The 21323-nt window shown below is 43.6% G+C and overlaps 2 protein-coding genes across 7 annotated transcripts in view; one reads left to right on the top strand and one right to left on the bottom strand.

The window, feature by feature from the left end:
• SH3D19 (SH3 domain containing 19) overlaps window positions 1-21323 on the bottom strand; it is a 201740-nt gene that overhangs the window by 135039 nt on the left and 45378 nt on the right. The gene's annotated exons all lie outside the window — the stretch shown is intronic.
• LOC133228525 (brain-specific serine protease 4-like) lies at window positions 13202-15118 on the top strand. The gene is made up of 3 exons (XM_061384011.1): window positions 13202-13568; window positions 14331-14491; window positions 14681-15118. The coding sequence occupies exons 1-3, from the start codon at window positions 13217-13219 to the stop codon at window positions 14924-14926; spliced, it is 759 nt and encodes a 252-aa protein (XP_061239995.1). The 5' UTR covers window positions 13202-13216; the 3' UTR covers window positions 14927-15118.

The following is a 21323-nucleotide window of genomic DNA, read 5'->3' as shown; positions in this document are numbered from 1 at the left end:
AGCACTGCAGATGGTGACTGCAGCCATGAAATTAAAAGATGCTTATTCCTTGGAAGGAAAGTTATGACCAACCTAGATAGCATATTCAAAAGCAGAGACATTACTTTGCCAACAAAGGTTCATCTAGTCAAGGCTATGGTTTTTCCTGTGGTCATGTATGGATGTGAGAGTTGGACTGTGAAGAAGACTGAGCACTGAAGAATTGATGCTTTTGAACTGTGGTGTTGGGGAAGACTCTTGAGAGTCCCTTGGACTGCAAGGAGATCCAACCAGTCCATTCTGAAGGAGATCAGCCCTGGGATTTCTTTGGAAGGAATGATGCTGAAGCTGAAACTCCAGTACTTTGGCCACCTCATGCGAAGAGTTGACTCATTGGAAAAGACCCTGATGCTGGGAGGGATTGGGGGCAGGAGGAGAAAGGGACGACAGAGGATGAGATGGCTGGATGGCATCACTGACTCGATGGACGTGAGTCTGAGTGAACTCCAGGAGTTGGTGATGGACAGGGAGGCCTGGCGTGCTGCGATTCACAGGGTCTCAAAGAGTCGGACACGACTGAGTGACTGATCTGATCTGATAACTGAATTACTTTGATATACAGCAGAAATCAATATAAGTCAACTATACATCAATAAACACTTTTAAGTTTATGAATTTTTTCTCTAAAATCTACTCCTAAAATTCCATGTTCAGGAATAGAAAATTGAGAGAAATTTCCATATGAAGATATGTATTATTGCACTCTTCTTTATAACAGCAAATCTAATGGTCAACAATAGAAGAATAACAAATTCTGACACGTTCAAGATTTTATTAGCTATGCAGTTATTGTCATAGCCAACATTTACTGGGTGTCAGATACTTTCCTAAGTGCTTTACTCTCTCAGCCTTCACAAGAACCCTATGAAGTAAGTTCTCTTATTTACTGGTCCCACTTTGTTGACAAGAAAAGAAAGAAGTTGAGCAGAATTGCTGAAGTCACAGAGCTGGGTCCTGGTACTGAGATTCCAAGCCCGTCCACCTCCAGAACCCAAACTGCTCAGGACTACCCTACACTGCTGTTTCGTATGTTACTTTTTAAATGCGATACTGAATTCTACTCTATAATTTTTCTTCCAAAGATTTTTGTTTCAATATTCACAGCAAAATTGATCTTTGGTTTTCTTTTAGGAGAAATATCTTTTTGATGTTTCAATATCAATGTTATTTTCCCTTCATAAAAAGGTAAATGAAAACTTCTCTTCATTTTCTATCTTGTAAACCACAGTTCAAAATCATATTGGGATGATTTGTTCCTTAAGGTGTGACAGATTTGCCTTGTAAACCTGAAGGAGAGAGAAGGGAGGGTAGATTTTTAACAGATTTCTCGGCTTCATCAATAATACATTTTCTTTTAGATTTTCTGTCTTCCAGGGCCAGCTATGGTCACGTACTTTCCATTTCATTAAAAAACATTAACAGCTTTATTGAAGCATAATTTACAGGCCATAAAATTACCTGTTTGAAGTATACAATTCAATGATTTTTAGTAAATTGACAGAGTTGTGCAACCATTATTACAATCATTTTAAAACATTCCCAACACCCTAAAAAGATCTCTTCTGACCACTTAGAGTCAACCCCCGCTGTGACCTCCAGCGCCTCCATTTTGTCTTACTAGTATAAGTCTATAAAGTTTTTGAGCAGATGCATCACATAAAATATATATATATATATATATATATATATATATATAACTTATTTGGGCACCCTGGGTCCTAGGTGCAACACACAGGATCTTTCAATTGTGGCATGTGGGATCTGGCTCCCTGACCTGGGATCAAATCTGAGCCCTTTGCATTGGGAGTCTTAAAAACCACTGGACTACCAGGGAAGTCCCTGCATCTATTTTATATGGATTAAATAAAACAGCAGAGTCCAATCTTGAGCTGAATTGCATATACTGTGACTATATTATATGAAAAAGTTCTTTAGAGAAAACAGTGTGGTGCTGTGCACAAGTGGTATAACTTTCTCGATGCTCTTTTAAAGCTACCTGGTGCCTATGGAAAAAAGGAAGCGTAACTGTTGCCATTTAGCTATCTTCAGTACTGAGACTTCCAGAAACACTTATTTTTAATAGCCCATGGGCAGCAAGCAATAGGAAGAAAATACTAAAATATGATCACCCTGCTTCCAGACACATCAGAGATTACCATTCTTATTTCATGTTAACCATATTTTCTAACAATAAGATAGTTTTAAATGATTTTTTTTGTTTGTTTTCTTATCTGCTATTTCCTCCCCCATAATAGCCTCGCTACTTCTAAACTGAACAAAGTGTTTTACCCATAGTGTTCAGGAATTTAGTGCTGAGAATTAAGCCTAGCTGACTAGAAATCCAGCCAATATATTTTTAGTTAGCACTGAATAGAGATTTCTCTAATTAGGAAGCATTAGTGTCATCTGATTTCAGATTCTTGCTTCAAAGTTCTCCCCATACAGTAGGGAACATTAAGATTAAACTTAATTTACAAAAAAAATATTTTTACATATTCAAACATGCATAATCCAGTCAGAAGCCTATTTAGGATCTAAGGTTAGCAGAACTTCCTGAGTATCAAGAATTTCTTCTGGTAAAGGTCAACAGAAAATAGACTCTTAGAGAAGTAGAAAGAGCACTGACTCTGGAACCATAAACATGGGTTCCAGTCTATCTGATTCCTCTTCCCCGTCTCTCCCTTCCTCCTTCCTTTCCAGCATTCCCTGCCCTGCCCCCACCCCCCACCTAGAAAAACAAAACAAAACAAACACACTTCAGAGGAAACATACTCCCAAGATTTTTCTTGAAGTGAATTTATACTGATTTAAATTTCTTAAATTCTGGAACAAAAGTAACTAAATTCAGTTGCTTCCCTGTCAACTTAATATCCTTGTTGGCCATCTGTTACTTTTTTATCATCTTCTCTGTAAAGACATAAAGTGAGCCTCAAAGACACTTAAGAGCATATTACAAGACTGTTTTGCATTTTAAACAGATGTGCACTTACACGAAAACCCGACCATAAAGCACTTAAGGCTATGTAATTATTTTGCTGACAAATACGAATTCAAAATAAAGGTAACCAAAACACACATATCCTCTTACTTATATTCAGTCTGTGCATACCTTTCATCCTAGGTATATCCTCATCATATCTGTGAAAGTCACACTACTAAAATATATTTTCTTAAATAAAAGAAAAACAATTATACTTGGCTCTTCTAGTTTCATACTGAAAGCTTAAATGTTTCTCTGAAAAAGTATCAGAAAGCTATCAGTCATCAATAAGAAATAACTTTTACTACAAGATCATAAATATAGAATAAGCATGTGTGCATGCTCAGCTGTGTCTGACTCTGTGATTCCATGGACTGTAGCCCACCAGGATCCTCTGTCCAAAGGATTATCTCAGCAAGATTACTGGGGTAGGTTGCCATTAGGGGGTCTTCCTGACCCAGGGATTGAACCTGTGTCTCCTGCTCCTGCATTAGCAGGCTGATTCTTTACCACTAACCCACCCAGGAAGCCCATAGAATAACCATGAGAATCTGAAAAAGCAGTACAAAATCTACACTATGTACTATTACAGGTCTCTCCTTTCAAAAAAGGTCAAAGTTTAAAGATCTGGAAACCTGATTACTGATACAAAATTTCTTTCCAATTTAGTCACCAGAAATTCAGAATTAAACTTAGATAAAATCTGAAATCAATTCTTTATCAGGGTTTACCAGCAGACTTGAAATCTTTGCAAACTTATTTAAAAAAATAGATTTGGGAACATTTTCAGAAACAAAAGAAATCAGTTCTGTCCTTTTCTTTCTATGACTTCTATTAATCTCCAGCCCTGCCTCTGTCCACTTTCCTATTTAAGGTGTTGGCTAAGGCCTGCTTTGTTTTAGCAAAGTCTCAGAATTTGGAGAAGCGTTAATATTATATACTCTATATAAGGAATAAGCATAAAACTATTTCGCTATTTTTCTTATTTCCCAACTTCAGTTATTCCCCCCGATTATTACAGTTCTGTCTGGTTAAAGTATTTTCTCCTCAAGGTCTTATCAGATTGGCTGAACTGGAGAGAGTGGGAAGACAAACAACCAGCATGAAAGAGGTGGAAAGAGATGCCCTCAGGCATAATAAACGGGGCGCCAGCTTTTTGGAGGATGACTTTGCAATAGAGATTAGATTTTTCTTTTTTTCTTCTGCAGGTAACTTCATGGGCTGACTCTGCTTCTCAAAGGTCAAAGAGGAAGGGCATCACAGTGGCTGCCTCAGGTGCTGTTGGATATTTTCCAGGTGAGCGGCGGCCAAGTCTCTGGCCTCCTCCACAAAGGAGGGGTCCCTCCCCAGTCAGCTTCCAGAGGCAGAGTGGAGGCCATGCGCTGGCTCCACGGCGCATGCTGCCCAGCATGCTCTCAAAGCTGTCTCAGAGACTGTGACACATGCTAAAACATACTGCCTTTCCTTCTGTAATTCCACGTCGGGACAATTCACATCACAGCAACGTACAAGTATGCAGGAAGAGTAATAAAGAACACACATATATTTAGCATAACTTATAATAGCAGAAAATAAAGAAAACCTAAGTGTTCAATCAACAAGGGCATGATTTTTTTGGCCTAATTTTCAAACTATACTATTTCTATACTGTGTACTGCTATGTAGCTGTTCTAAAGAAAAGTAATTAGGTTGGTATATATGGGCACAGGAAGTAGAAAAAGTTTGAGTAGGAAAAGTTACATTGCATAAAAGAATACTTCTGCTTTTTTCTGTGATGTAAATATACATCTGCACAGATACGTATATACAAACTCCACACAAATATATAGGTACAGGCAGAAAGACAAGGACCCCACACAAATATATAAGCATAGGCAGAAAGAGAAAGGAGGACAGAAAGAGACCTGGAATGATGTTCAAAAACCCACGACTCGCTAGAAGTAGAGAAATGAGAAGGAAACTCTACTTCATACATTTTTCTACTATTTAAATTTTCAACAACGATTAAGGAAAAAAAAATCATATATTATATTAGCATGCAGCAGAAGAGGGAACCAAGCCTATTAACATTTTAATAATAACTATTAACTCTCGGTTTCTTCCCATCTGCCTGCCTGCCAAGAGAGAAGGGGCGTTCTCTCTGTTCACATGTGCACTAGATCTAACTGTCTTCCAGGGCAAGTTTTATGAACCGAATGGAAAGCTGTAGCGAAAAAAGAGCAGTTTGGTTAGATTAATCGCAGCTGAAGATCAGGCAACAAAGTCCACTAACCAATGGATGCATTGCAGCCTCAAGTTTCAGTGGCTCTCCAGCCTGGGGCCTTGGTCCTCACTCTGCAGGACTCAGGCAAAGTGCAAGTGCCTCAGATCTCTGCATGCTCCTGATAACACAGTCACTGCCTTTCCACCATAATCTGTCTTCAGGACTAAATGGTCTTTTCACTTGGCCTCAGACACTACCTCTGTGGTCCTCTCTGGCCTTGGCATCACCAACAACTGCATCCTCTCCACGATCTCAATGTGAAGCATTTCACCTTCCCAGCACACGTTATCTTACACTTCTTATGGCAAGAATGCCACTTCCAGTATTTTTCAACCCCATTAGGATTTATAATCCACTGATTTTTTTACCTCACTTGACTCTCTACCCTCCCCATTCTTAATTTCCCTCTTTTCCAGTTTAAATTCCTGATTTATCTTTATAATCATTCCTTTCCCCTCCCACTTTCCCACACGATCATCAGAAATTCTCAACTTCATCACCCTCCTGCTCCCCCCATGCCTCCAGCCCTTTGCTGAACACTGCATGTAAACACACAACCTTGCCAATTTCACTTCAAGTGGGTACTTTCTGTGCCCAGCAGTCACACTGCTGTTTCTCCAGTCCATTCATCTCCCACACTCAGTTCACTTCTTAAGTCCTCAACACTTCCCTTCCCATCCTCAGCAGATGATTTCTTTCCTAGTTCACTAAGGAAATGAAAACCATCGGTAGACAATTTCTACCACCACATTTCCCACCAACCAGCATCTGTGCCCACATGCTTGTTTTTTGGGCTCGTGTATGAAAGACGGGTCTGTGCTCCGGTCTAAGCATCCTCATCCTCAGTGAGTTAGGCTCAGTCCCCTCCTATCTCAGGGACACAACTTTAGCAACTCTCCCACTTTCTCTCCTGCATCATCAATTTCTCTCTCTCTCTTAGATAATTCCATTAGTACACAAACATGACGTAATTTCTCTCATCTTAAAGAAAAACTAGAAATGCTGTTCCACCCAGGCTCTTCTGCCAGCTGTGCCTCTACTTTCTTTAACAACAAAATTACTCTTAAAAATTGCCTGCATATTTGCCATCTCCAAGCTCTCCTCTTTCTCTTGAATTCACTTCATGATACCAAACCCAACGGTTGCTTCTTTGTTGTTTGCGGCGGTCAGCAGCCAATCACTTCTTCCTTCTTGAAACACTTGCTGCGCTTGGCTTCCAGAATACTACATCAGCTCTCTGCCTTCCTCTCCGCTACCCACTTGGTCTCTTATCAGTTCCTGCTTATCTCATCTAAACTTTGGTCTGATCAATCCTTAAAACTCAGAGGGTTTTATTTATGCTCATTCCCTAGGCAACCTGACCTCATCTCTTGGCTTTAAATACTATGACATGCTGACACCACCCTAATCTAGCACTTTACTCTGCGGCAATCTCCTGATAACAGATTTATATATTCAGCTTACCTAGTGGACATCTCCAGTTAGACAATCTGACAAGTGTCTTAAATGTGCCTATAAATGAACTCATACCCCTCAACAACCTGCTCCTCCTCCAGGTGCCCCAGCTCAGTAACTGGACAGTCTCCACTTCAGCTGGCTCAGGCCCAAAACCTTGGAGTCATTATTGACTCCCACCCACAACCTATCCATCATCATGTCTCATTGGTTCTGCCTTAAAAATGCCACCAAAATCTGCCACTTCTGATCACTTCTGCCTCCATGGCCTTGTCCAAAGCCACCATCACCTCCTGTCCAAATTATTGCAATGGTTTTCTGACTGGCCTCCCTGTTTCTACCCCAACCATTCTCAACTCAGTAGCCAGTATGATCCTTTGTAAGGCCAAAATCTTGCCATTCTACTTAAACTAGAAACCAAAGGCCTTACAGTAGTCTCTGAGAGTCCATGTGGTGTGACCCTACCCCAGTTTGACCTCACTCCTGTCATGGGAGCCCCTTGGCCACTCTGCTGTAGCTTCAGTGTTTCTCAAACATCCCAAACACACCTCTGCTCAAGAGCCTTGTAAGTTACACTCTGGGCTTCAATCCTTTTTCCCCGGTTAACCCCCTGGCTCACTGCCTCTCTCCTCAGATTCCTGCTCAGAAATCACCTCACCGATGACTCCTCTGAACCACTCTATTTAAAAGTGATGCCCACTCCAGCAACCCCGTCTTGTTTAACTTTTCTAAGAAGTTGTCATATCTGACCTAAAATTAAAATAAAAAATCCATGATGACAAGGCTTTTTCTATGTTGAAAGTGAAAGTCGCTCAGTCATGTCTGACTCTTTGCAACCCCATGGACTACACAGTCCGTGGAATTCTCCAGGTCAGAATACTGGAGTGGGTAGCCTTTCTCTTCTCCAGGGGATCTTCAGGGAAGCCCCTTTTCTATGTCATCATCCTATTCTGGAACAGTACCTGGCACAGGCATTGAACACATGACTGCTGAATAAATGAGTTCTGTCTCCTGGTCTTGGGAAGGTGCTGTAGTGTGGAGGCAGAGTTCTAGACCATGAATCAAAAAATCTAGATTTAAATCTGATTATTAGACTAGGAGGGCTTCCCTGATAGCTCAGTTGGTAAAGTATCCGCATGCAATGTAGGAGACCCCGGTTCGATTCCTGGGTCGGGAAGATCCCCTGGAGAAGGGAAAGGCTACCCACTCCAGTATTCTTGGGCTTCCCTGGTGGCTCAGCTAGTAAAGAATCCACCTGCAATGCGGGAGACCTGGGTTCAATCCCTGGGTTGGGAAGATCCCCTGGAGAAGGGAAAGGCTACCCACTCCAGTATTCTGGCCTGGAGAATTCCATGGACTGTATCATCCATGGGGTCACAAAGAGTCGGACATGACTGAGCAACTGGCATTTGCACTAGACTAGGAAACAGAAGCAACTCCCAGCTTTGCTAGTGCACAGTATGATACAACTGCTGCTGCTGCTGCTAAGTCGCTTCAGTCGTGTCCGACTCTGTGCGACCCCATAGACGGCAGCCCACCAGGCTCCCCAGTCCCTGGGATTCTCCAGGCAAGAACACCAGAGTGGGTTGCCATTTCCTTCTCCAATGCGTGAAAGTGAAAAGTGAAAGGGAAGTCGCTCAGTCGTGTGCGACTCTAGCAACCTCATGGACTGCAGCCCACCAGGGTCCCCTGTCCATGGGATTCTCCAGGCAAGAGTACTGGAGTGGGGTGCCATTGCCTTCTCCAATGATACAACTAGTTAAGTCATATAATCTCCAAGGTTCTTAGTTTCATTTATCAAATAGAGATGAAAACATACTCCCTTCCCAGAGTCACTGTGTAGATGACAATGTTATGCAAACATAAAATATTGTCAAGCTTCTGTAATATCATGTTAAACTGTTTAGAATCAATTCAATATTTATAGACACTAGTTTATTCTTTTTGTAAAGCAAAAAAGAAAAAACCCCAACTTGAATTATAACCAATACTAAATTGACCTTTCCTCTGTAGAATTTTTAATTGTCTAATTTATTAATTATACACATTAGTACTTTAATCATAATATTTAACTGCTGGCCTCATGGCCATAATTAATTTTGCTTTCTATTCCGAGACCTTATCTGTTCTAAACAGAAGAGACTTGATATCTTGAGATTTTGGGTACTTTTTTTTGACTCTGGATTGTCCTTCAGTCAACAATCAGGTAAAGCTGAGGTGGGCTCTCACAGACCAGCAACATCAGACAGATTCCTTAGGAAACCTTTATTTATTCTTTATATTATTTAGGAAATAAAACATCAATAAAAAGTCAAGATAGTCCAAAGGGTATGCAGAGAATGTGGACCTCACCAAAGCACAGCTGGGGAGAGTGGTATTTGAAAGAGGAAAGAGGAATCTTCTCTAAATTCTACTTTTATTTCAAGTTACATAACAAGAAATAGCAACACTTCTTTTAAGTTAGTTCAGTTCATCAGAGACATGACTTTACCATGACTCAAAATGATGACATCATGATTTGTGAGAAAAAATATAAAAAACAAGAAATGTTCTCAGTCACCTATAAAGCCACTTACTGTGTTAACTTCTGTGCTTTCTACAATATTGTAACAAACTCACTGAATTAACTGACAATGGGGAAAAAAGTTATTTCCTGACTAAAGGGTATAGTTCTTATTATCAGATAAGATATGAGACGTGAGCTAAGTGTGCTGCGTGCTGTGCTTAGTCACTCAGTCGTGTCCGACCCTTTGTGACCCCATGTTACTGCAGCCCACCAGGGTCCTCTGTCCATGGGATTCTCCAGGCAAGAATACTGGAGTGGGTTGCTATTCCCTTCTCCAGAGGATCTTCCCAACCCAGGGACTGAACCCAAGTCTCCCACATTGCAGGTGGATTCTTTACCATCTGAGCCACCAGGGAAACCCACCAGGGAAGTTCACCCTGTTTTTTTGATCAGTTTTTCCCCTGTGCCTTGATCTCTTGAAAGCTTCAAGTTAAATTAACTATTTCAGTAATTATAATAATACCATCCTTGATATTTGGAAGTATAATCTCTCCTCTTTATTCTATAGGTCTTCTAATCTCATTCATTTTTATCTTACTCATGATGCCCTTCTGTGCCAAGCAATTGATATGGAACATTAGAGTCTCAGTAACTGTTTTGTCATGCTGCTGTTGCTAAGTCATGTCAGTCGTGTCCAACTCTGTGCGACCCCATAGACCCCACCAGGCTCCCATCCCTGGGATTCTCCAGGCAAGAATACTGGAGTGGATTGCCATTCCCTTCTCCAGGGGAATCTTTCTGACCCAGGGATGGCACCCGGGTCTCCTGCACTACATGCAGTTTCTTTATCATCTGAACTACCAAGGAACAAAAGTTCTCAAAAATCAGTCTGTGGTGAAGCCAGGAATGAGGCTTGACAGCCTGGGCCAGCCCACAGTGCTCTGTCCTCGGCTCCCAGAGCCACCCGCCCCTCCTTTTGTAATGAATAAGGTACCAAGTACAAGAGAGAATCTCCGGAGTTACTTCCTTATTCCACCTCTCTCAGACCAGAGCGTCAGCTCCTTGGAGGCAGGCACGCCCACGATGCCTGCCCCTTTACAGATCTGCTCCACAGTTAGCACAATACTTTGTACACCATAAAGACCCAGTAAGTATTCCCTGACTTAGGAAGCCAAAGAACCAATTACAACAGGTAGAGACCGAAGCACAAAAGGGCGAGCGAGAAAGCAGAACATATTGGTCAGCTAACTGACTGCCTTATTTCCTCTTTATCTTATCAGTCCTATAGCTATTCTCAAGGCCAAGGACTTGGGGCAGACCTCGGCACGGCCCTTCATGACCCAAGTTCAGGGACTTGCCTCAGAAGGTCACGACGGGCTGGCGCGGCGAGTGGCTGGGGGGCAGAGAGTGGGAGTAGGTGGGAGCAACTAGGCGGGCCCCTGAGACGGGGCAGATGAGGCAGAGGGAGCCTGCGAACTCCGCCTCGGCCCACACCAGGGTCTCTGTGCCAACCAAGCCCTGCTCCTCCTAGCACCCACCCCCACTACCCTTCCTCCCTCCACAGGCAGGAGCCCCCGCACCCTGGACCGCCTGGGCAGCAGGGGCGCTGAGGCCCTGGCTCCTCCCCCGGGTCCTGCGGCCGCATCCTCCAGGATCTGGCTGGACAGAGTGCGGACCGAAGGAGAGGGGGAAGCCCAGGAGCGCCTGAGGAGGGGAAGGCGGTTCCGGCCCCCTCCTAGGCTGCTGCCTGGATCTCGCCCTGGGATCCGAGTCCAGAAAGCAGGAGGAGATTCTGAGGAGAGAAACATGGGCCCTGCGGGCTGCGTCTTCCTCTGCCTCTTCTGTTGGGGATCTCAGGTGAACTCGGGGTGAAGAGAGCCCTGGCGGGGGCCTCAGGGGCCCTTGTAAATAAGAAGCCATCCTGGGGGTCCCCCACACTGCCCCCTTTCTCTCTGCAGGCACAGATGAGGAGGAACCCAAAGATCTTGTCAAGTCAAGTAAGGCGCCGCCTCAGGGTCCACGTGCCCGGGGAGCACGGGAAGGGGCCTGGTGCCGAGGAGAGGACACCGGCGTGGGGAGGCGGGGCGGGGGCAGGGTCCCGGGGCAGGCCTCCAGGCCTCTCTCCTCTCCGTCGGCGGTCTGCGGGCGGCCCGCGGTTTTATCTGGCATCGTCTCCGGCCTGGAGGCCAACGTGGGGCAGTGGCCCTGGCAGGTCAGCATCCGCCAGGGCTTGTCTCACGTCTGTGCCGCCTCCCTCATCTCAAAGCAGTGGGTGCTGACAGTGGCAAGCTGCTTCCGGTGAGTGCGGGCCCTGCTTAGGGGAGACCCATGAGGGAGGTGGGTGGCTGGGGCTCCTGGTCTAAGCGCAGAGGAGTCTGTCCAGCACTGCCCGAAACAGTACCTGTTCCTAAGAAGGAAGTCCAAATGTTTCCTGCCCTAGCTCTCAGTTCAGTACTAGGCAGGGCTCCTCACATTTGAAAATCATCTTGACTGAAATGAATGTCTAAAAAAGTTTCCCACCCTCCCCCATCTAATTCTCTACCCACGTCTTGACGCCATTCTGGGTGCATGGTTCTGAGCCCTCTTCCCTCTCTCTAGGTGGCCCTCCTATTCCTATGGCTTAAAAGGTCATAGATTGGTTGATAGCATCCACATTTTCATCAGCAGCTCCTAACTAGTTCTGGTGCATTTCTATTCAGCTGTTTCACTGCTATCTCAAAGACAACGTGATCAAATGAGAACTACAATTTTACCGCCACCAATATCCCAAACCTTTCTCTCCCTTTCTTCCCATCTCATGCGATAACATAGCCAGTTGCTCAGAAACATGAAGCCTCACTTTCCCTTACCCTCCACATTCACTGCAAACACTTAATTCTTCAGTTTTACTTCCACAAAATACTCTTGACTCTAGCACAGCTGTCCTGGACCACTGCAACAGCATAACAGGTTTTTTTTAATTGGAATATAATTGCTATACGACATCGTGGTTTCTGTAGCACAATCATGTGAATCAACCATACGTATACATATATCCCCTCCCTCCCAATTCTCCCTCCCAGCCCCTCATCTCACGTCTCACCCATCAAGGCCATCACAGAGCACCGAGCTGAGCTCCCTGTGTTAGCAGCAGCTTCCCACTAGCTGTCTACTTCACACATGGTAGGGTACATATCCACGTTACTCTCTCCATTCATCCCACCCTCTCTTTTCCCCCTCTGTGTCCACCAGTCCCTTCTCTATATCTTGCCTCTATTCCTGCCCTGCAAATAGGTTCGTCAGTACCCATATTCAGTATTTGTTTTTCTCTTTCTGACTTACTTCACTCTGTATCACAGGCTCTAGGTTCATCCACATCACAACAACTGTTTTTTGCTACCTTTATGCACACAACAAAGTGATTTTTTTTTTTTAATCAGAAGCAAAATCATGTCATTCCTTCCTTCAAATCCTCCAGTCACTGCTCAGGAACCTAGAATAAAATCTGTAAGCCATGAATTACCAGGTATCTGCTTGTCTCCATATCAGCCCATTCCACTCCAGGTGTATTTCTATTTCTAGAAACTGCAGAGCTCTTTCCCACCCTCAGTGCCTTTGCATATGCTGTTTCCTCTGGAATGCTTTCTTTATAGCTCTTCACATAGCTGACTCCTGCCCTGTGGGACTCAGCTGAAAGGTTCTCTGTTCAACAAGACCTTCCCTGATCCAATTCATAGGCTCTTCCCTCATCTTTTACTTTCTACCTTAAAATCCTGTTGATTTTCTTCATAAGATTTTTCACACTTAAAAATTTTATCCTTGTTCACTTGTGTGTTGTCTCTGCCTCCCTCCCTCTCTCCCAACCTCTCTGTCTTGACACAGACATACAACCCTTGAGACCAAAAGCCCTATGACAGCCAGATGCTAAGTTTCATTTATATATTCAGGAGATACTAAGCACTTATTGAAGAAACGATGCTTAGCCAGGTGAAAAATGCAACCTCCAGAACTATGGGCTCTGCTGGGGCTGAGGCACAAGAAACCCATGCTACTTGTTCTGCTCCTTCTCAGGTCGAAGGACACCAGAAAATATGAGGTGCTGGTGGGATCACTTCAGGTCTCTGGCTACCAAGGCTCCAAAACAACGATCATCCCTGTGTCCAGGATTATTCCCTACCCCGATGTCCAGAGACACGCATCTAGTGCCATCGCTGTGGCAGAGCTGGCCCGCCCACTTTCCTTCAGCCCCCTTGTCCTGCCCATCTGTCTCCCGACATCAGCAGTCCAGCTGAAGAATGCCACCTCCTGCTGGGTGACTGGATGGGACAATTCTGGGATATTCCAATGTGAGGATAAGTAGACTTTCTGAGCTTGGTTTGCTCCACTGGCCTTCCCTCCCCCTACTCGCTATCCCACTCCTGGCGCAAGATACGGTGCGCTCTCCCTCTCCAGCAACTGATCCAAAGGACTGCAGACTTCAGTGCTCCTCTAACCCCCAGCTTCCCTCTGCATCCTCCATACTTCTGCTGCTAGAATTACTCTGCTTATTTGCAGCAGCTTTCGCTCCTATTTCACAATACTGCTAAGACCTTAAAAGTGAAAAGGCCAAGGCACTGAACTTAATGAGAACAGAGTTCTCAGTTCTCCTCCAGCACCTGGTAGAATGTGTGTGGGCTGGCGGATGGGGAAGCAGACATGAACATGGATCCTCAGTAGGTCCCAAGTCAGACTGAGAGGATTTCACACCAGCAGTCTTAACTCTCTCAGTATATTAGATCCACCTTCTTACATTCTATGGAACATAAAAAGTACATGTCAAAGTCAAACAACATAATCTCACATCTTCATTATCGTATATTTTCCCAAATTGAAAGATTCTTTGGCTCTCTGTGGTATCTGAGCAGGAACAACTGCCTTTAGTCTTGTTCAGACCTAGGGACTACAAGCCTTGAGACCATGTGCCAAATCAGAAATCAGAGTACTGCCTATGATGGGGGGCAGAAACTTGAAATCAGAGATATCCCTGAAAATTAAAAGCATGAAATTGAATCCAAAGCTGAAAGTTGCTTCCTAATTTTTAAGACAACTTTGCCTTTTTGACCTTACAGCTATGACACCACCTTACACACTAAAGGAGCTAAAAGTGCACCTCATTGATCTCCAGACATGCAAGAAATATCAGAAAGAAAGCTTGTTGCGAGGAATCGAGCCCATCAGTGAAGCCATGATTTGTTCCCGGTTCCCAGTGGGGCAGCCAGATGCGTGTATAGTAAGAATCCCTTCCCACAGGCATCTCTCAGAGTCCCACCTGTCCCCAGCATGCTCCCTCCATGTCTCGTAGCCCTGTGGGCCTGGGTAAGCCCAGGAGTGCCGGGACAGGCCCAGACTCCACAGCTCTTGGCTGAACTATGAGTCTCTTGCCCTGTGCATGCCTAGCCATACGTTGTCTCTCCTTCAGGCCAGGAGAGGAGATCCCCTGATGTGCAGAGTGAAGGACTTCTGGGTTCTAGCAGGAGTGATGAGCTGGGGATCAAACTGCATCGGAATCGACGAGCCTGGAGTATTTACAAACATCAGTTTCTACAAGTCTTGGATTGAGAAGTCAGCCGTCTCACATGCTGACCTTTCTGCTACCCCCAGGTCAGACTTCTCCAGGTTCTTCCCAGTAATGCTTCTGCCTCTCGTATTCCTGGGGCCACCCTAACTAGCTGAGGGAGAGAGAGGAAATGCTTTAAGTTGAGGTTTTGAGGAGAGATTTTGACGATTCAGCAAGAAAGAAGCAGGTCAGCTACCTCTAGGCACAGCCCCCAGGAGCCAAATCCGCTTGCTGCCTTGTCTCCTACAGGTCAACATGGAAAGCAAGGTCCCCCGTGTGAATAAAGTTTGGTTGATTCTATTATTTCTCATATTCATTTTTCACATGAAACTGGAGTCAGGGCCTGGGGAAATACAGAAGCAGAGAACTTTAGGGCTGAAAGGGATCTGGAAATCCCTGACCCAATCAATCCCCCACATTCTACAGAAGCAGCAGCTAGGGTCCAGAGAGGTGAACTACCTTGCCCTCGGCTGAATTCAGTGAAAACCATCCAATCTGGGACTAGACTAAGTTCTAAAGAAAAATCAGGGACTCAGAAGACTAGCAGGTTTCAGTGGAAGCACATTAGGCAAGAGGAGCCTAGCGCAGCATGTTAGCTATCTACTGCTGTAGATATAACTGTAGATAAACTGGAGACAACATTTACTATCTCTCAGGGTCTGTGATGGAGAAGGTAATGGCATGCCACTCCAGTACTCTCGCCTGGAAAATCCCAGGGACGGAGGAGCCTGGTAGGCTGCAGTCCATGGGGTCGTGAAGAGTCGGACACTTACTGAGCGACTTCACTTTCACTTTTCACTTTCATGCACTGGAGAAGGAAATGGCAGTGTTCTTGCCTGAAGAATCCCAGGGATGGCGGAGCCTGGTGGGCTGCTGTCTATGGGGTCGCAAAGAGTCGAACACAACTGAAGCAACTTAGCAGCAGCAGTAGCAACAGCAGTGTCTGTGAATCAGGGAGACTTAACTAGGTAGTTCCTGCTAACGGTGTTTCAAGAGGCTGCTTGCTGCAAACTGCAGTCATCTTCAAGTTCAACTATTGACAGGAAGAACCTGCTTCGGTGTCACACTCAGAGGCCTCTCTTCGGGGAGAGAGGGCAGTTGGCTTCACACACAGTGAGTGATCCAAGATAAAGTGACAGAAAACACCCCAAACGGAAGCTGCAGTCTTTCTATAACCAGAAAGACATCTCACTTCTGCTGTAGTCTATTCTTTAGAAGTGACTCGACAAGGTGTAAGTATCAGGAGGCAAGAATCACTACAGACACAATGGCCATCTTCTCCAAATGCAATAGGGAAGGGTCTGAAGGTGAAAACTGACTGTTTTCAGCAGTCAAACATGAAGCAGAGGCCTGGGGCGGGGCTAAATTGAAGTTTGGGCAGAGGGTATTTCTGAGTCTCCTGTTCATCCCACTGAGAGCACTGCACGGTTGTGTGCAGAGAAGGGTCTAAGAAAAAGTCTCACTAAGAACTGTATGGCTGCTTGCATCCCATCCTTTTCTTGATATATGAAGAGCTGCTAAGAACACAAGATTTTACGCTGGCCAGCAGTGAATCAATTTATCAATTTCATAAGATACTGATTAAAATGATTCAGGATATTCCATATTACTAGACAAATAATAGTGAAAAACAATTAGGAGTTTCAGGAAGATGGTAAAATGAACAGCAGCAAAGTGAAACATTTCTTGCTCAAATTTCATTCAATACCAATAAAATCACTGTTTGAAAATGACAATTTTCATTAATAACTGCAAAGATAAGATAGTTACATAAAAATTAACTATAAGATAGTTACATAAAAATTTTTAAATTACATAAAAATTAATTTAAAAAGTTAAATCTGGGCCATCAAAAATCCTTCCATAAATGAAGAAAATAGTTAAGAACATTGAAAAAAATTAATTTCCCAAATGCAAAAATTATGCAAAATATAAGCAGGATTCAAAGACCAATTATAATCTATACTCAACACTGTGCATGTTTATAAGATGTCAGGATTTATTTTTTAGACAGCACTACAGAACTGCAAGCAAGGCATAACTGACACTGGAAAAATGCTTCAGCAAAAGATGAACTTATTAAATATATGAGATACTAAATAAGTAAGAAATGACAAAAGAATATGAGTGAAGAGGATGGATCTAAAGATCCACCCTAGGCTGCAAAAGGAGAGAGACTCTTAGTCTGATGAAGATAAACTTGTATTTATTTAGAAAAACATGTTCTATTAAAGCCAAGAAATCAAGTAAAGAGATAAAAACATGTTTTAAAATCATAAAATAGTTGTAAGTTACTTTAGAAGTTGTTTGATAACTCTCAGGTCAAAGTGTTAAGTTTGCTTGTTTCACACGCCCGATGTCTGACATGATACTTTTTAATACTGTAGCACTGGAAAACTAACTAACTGCTCAAGGACCTTTGGTGATGGGGGAATGGGAACTACACAGCACCGCCCTACCAACTGCTCACCAAAATCTTCAAAAACTGAAACTTAACAAGTAAAACATACACATAATGAATGAGACGAAAAGAGAGTTTTCTGTAGAAAGGATGCACAAAATATCAGTAAATACATGATTCTGTGTTTTAGGAATAAGCTAAACATGGAGATTTGGGTATAATCTCAAGGCAGCATACCAGGAATGAGACCATACCAGGGAAAGCTTAAGTGTTACCAACAGTATTTGGCACTGACTGCAGAAGAACATCATTAGGAAGAGGAAGGGTCTCCACATGGAATCGAAGAAAACAAAAGCCAGATGCCTTTGTGTTCATCAGACCCTGGGCTGTTAAAGGAGAGAGACTCTGAGTCTGATGAACATAAACTTTGTATTTATTTAGAAAAACAACCCAGTTCTTTTTAGAAGGGATATTTCATCCTCTTGAGTGAAATGCTTGTAGAGATTTGCCAGTTCCACTTGTTCTGATCTTTGAAGCCTCTTCGAACCATCAGTCTTTTTTACTAATTTGGTTTCCCTACTCAACATCAAGAAGGTGTGCCCAGGTAGGGAAAAATGAAAATGCCAAATGAAAAACACGAATAGTCCTCATTGCAAATCAACATCCTGGTTTATGCACAAGTCTCTTAAATTTTAGTGAGTCAGTCTCTTGAATTTGATCTATTTTAGGTGCTCTGACAAGAATTTCAGAATCTAAAAAGCTGAGTCCAGAGTCTACGCTGAGATGACTTGAGCCAAGTCCTGCTGCCTGCCAAAGTGGTTTCTCTGGGTGTCATGACATCTTTATCTCACCTCCAACTATGGCAGGAACTTGTATTCACTTTATATCTTCTTTGTATCAATTACTATACCGGCCACTTTAACAATTATCTTATCTGGCCCTAACAACTCAAGAAGGCATTATTTATTCCACTTTTACAAATGAAAACACACACACACACACAACACCTGAGGACCAAAGAGGTTAAGTAACTTGCTAAGTTCACACACTGAATATTTAACAGATTTATTCAGGACTGTCTGACTCAAAAGATTCGGCTCCTTCCACTATACCAAATTACCTCCATTCACTATTAGTAAGCTCTATTAAAGACCTGTGTACAACTCCAAAATCACACCTGCCCGTTGATTCTAGTTATTTGTGCCTCTTGCTATATTCCATCAGAAATTGACTGCACACAGCTTTACTTCTTCTGAATAGGTGAGAACAACCTTGAGAAGAGAAAAACTGCTGTCATCATCTTCCTGATTTCCTAACAGTATCTATTATACTGTATTGAAAGAGAAAGTATCAAATCTTATTTTCTAAATAACAAAATGAAAGCAATAGACTAAGAAAGCTAGCTGTCAAAAGGAAAAGGAAAAATTCATTTATTATAAATTCAAGTGAATAAACAAAAAATATTTTACCTTAGTGATCAAAAGAACAGAAGCAACTCCTGCAAAGGGAGACTGATTAAAAGGCAGCAGGACCCAGGGCACGTAGGTGGGAGCTCAGAGCAGGACTGCCCCTGTGGAGAAAGTGAGTGCAGGCCAGCGAGGCAAAGGGCAGGAAGAGGAAGAGGGCTGTCTCTAGAAGCTCGTGCAGGCCTTGGCCCTGACATAAATGCCAAGCATATGCGCTAGCTCCAAGACATACTGGTTAGTGGAAACTAAGACCAAACTGGATCTTTCAATAGAGGGCATAGCTGTCTGTTGCTGCCAGGCCAGGGCCTGACACACTGGCTAGAGAAATCAATAATTCTTTAGAAGACTTTCATAAAGGGATTTATCCATTTTCCAGTATGAGAGACTGATCTGATAGAATTAGAAAAGAGACAATGGAATCCATCTACCTTTCCTGGAACCACAGATAAACAGCTAAAACCCCTGCAAATGTACTGCTGCCCCTGTTTTGTTCTCAGGGTGTGCAAGAGAAGACTGCAACCTGCAGTGGCATCCTTACTCTACAGCAGTGGTTCTCAACCAGGGGTGGTGACTCTGCACTCCACTTCTCCCCACCTGGTGACATTTTTGGTTGTCACAACTAGGGGTGGGTGGTACTCCTGACATCCAGCAGGTTAAAGCCAGAGATGCTGCTTAACATCCCCCGATTCACAGGACAGCCCCCCACAAGAAAGAATCAGCTGGCCTCAAACATCCACAGTGCCAAGGCTGAGAAATCCTGGTCCGTAGGCACCGTTAATATCAATCTAAGCCATCACCAAGAGGACCTGCTTGACAGAATCAAGACAGGACTTAAAACTGGGATATTATTTCAACAAAAACACTAATAAAAACAGTGGCCACTATTTATTGTTTTGTGCTTAAATAGTCTAAGTACTTGCCCTGTATCTCATTTAATTCCTACCCAAATCTTGTGGGGTATTAGTAATTCCCATTTTGCAGAGATGAAAAGGCAACTAGGCAACAAGCCACGTGGCAACTAATAAAGCTTTCACCAACACCACCATGTTGCCACTTCCCAAACCAACAGAGGTATTTGAAGATAACGTTAATGATAGCAGAATAACAGTCTGGGAACAGAGAATCTAGGACCCAAAGATAGGGCATGATGAGACAGACACAGAGCTGGAAGAGTTATCTCCAGGAAAATCTCTAGAATGGACATTAAACACTTGCTCTTTTGCTTCAACTCGTACTTTCTTTCTTAGAAGAAGCAAAGGAGCATTAAAATGGGAGACCCACCCAAAATGTTTCTTGATAGCTAAGTCAAAAATAAGAAAGTATTTGTAGAGGGATAACAGAGGCAATAGACAAAGACAAATAAAAACGAATAGATAAGCAATTCATAAGTCAATGTTACATCTGCAAAGAAACTTGGAGAGCATCAGCTGATTCTAGAGCCTTCATGGCACAACAGGAAAACACAGGCCTTAGGGGAAAGGTGACTTCTTTAAGGTCGTGCAGTCATCACCATGAAAATAACAGCACTGTAGGCTGAAGACCAGGGGAGATTTCTCCAATATGGTACAAGAGTTTAGCTTTTTGGTCACCCCATGAAGCTTTGTGGGATCTCAGTTCCCAGACCAGGGGTTGAACCTGAGACCATGGCAGTGAAAGTGCCGAGTCCTAACCAGTGGACCGCCAGGGAATTCCCAAGAGTTTAGCTTAGATTTAGAAAGGACTCATGGGTTCTCACTCTTGTAAGAATGGACATTTGCTTACCTAACTCACTATTACTGTTACACCTATCAAAATTAACAGTAACTCTTTCATACCACCTAATACCCAGTTAATGATCAAATTTCCTTGATAGTATCAAAATGCTTTCTTAGAGCTGACGTGTTAAATCAGGATCCAAACCCCGCAAGCAATAAAAAATGAAGACAACTAGATTTGCAAAACATCAATTCGGTTACAATATTCAGTCATGGCAGTAGGTAAACAAATAGAGGAAGGATTAATTTTTTTTGAAGTGTCCACTTCTAAAATCTGAAAAACGTGTTGCAAGAGGTAGACACCTTACTGTCCTGAGACACAGCACATGCGGCACTTCCCCACCACAACGGTCCCTGTGGCTGAGCTGGCCATATCCCTGCGTGCTCCTCATGCACGAGGGCACAGACGCGAGGGCATCGTACTGCAAGGACACGTAGAGTCCAAAGCCATGAAACTACGGCCTGGTAGGAAAAGATCAACTGTTCAAATTCTTTGGAAAAAACTTGAGTAGTTTACAGTGGGACAGAATGAAAAGACATGGAGGGTGGCTGGGCCATCCTGCCGGCAGAGGACCAGATTGAGCATTTGGAACAGCTGCCCTGAGCTCTCGAGACGTCATGGATTCAAAGCCCCCGGCCAGCTCTGGGCTCCAGCTCTGGGCTCCGTCTGTCCAAGCACAGCCCCAGAGGTCCTCTCACTCCGCTCTCCTCACTCTTCTCAGATACCTGCAGTGGTTTACTGAGGCTGTCATAACAAAGTACCACAAAGGGGGCTTCAAGACCAGAAATGTGTTTTCTCAGTTTTAGACGTGAGAAGTCTGAGATTAAGAGGTCAGCAGGGGGGGTTCCTTCAGAGCAACGAGAGGGACAGTCTCATCCAGGTT

Source organism: Bos javanicus, chromosome 17, assembly GCF_032452875.1.
Source record: "Bos javanicus breed banteng chromosome 17, ARS-OSU_banteng_1.0, whole genome shotgun sequence".
NCBI lineage: Eukaryota > Metazoa > Chordata > Mammalia > Artiodactyla > Bovidae > Bos > Bos javanicus.
The sequence above is the reverse complement of the archived record's forward strand: the minus strand, read 5'-3'. Positions and strand labels throughout refer to the sequence as shown.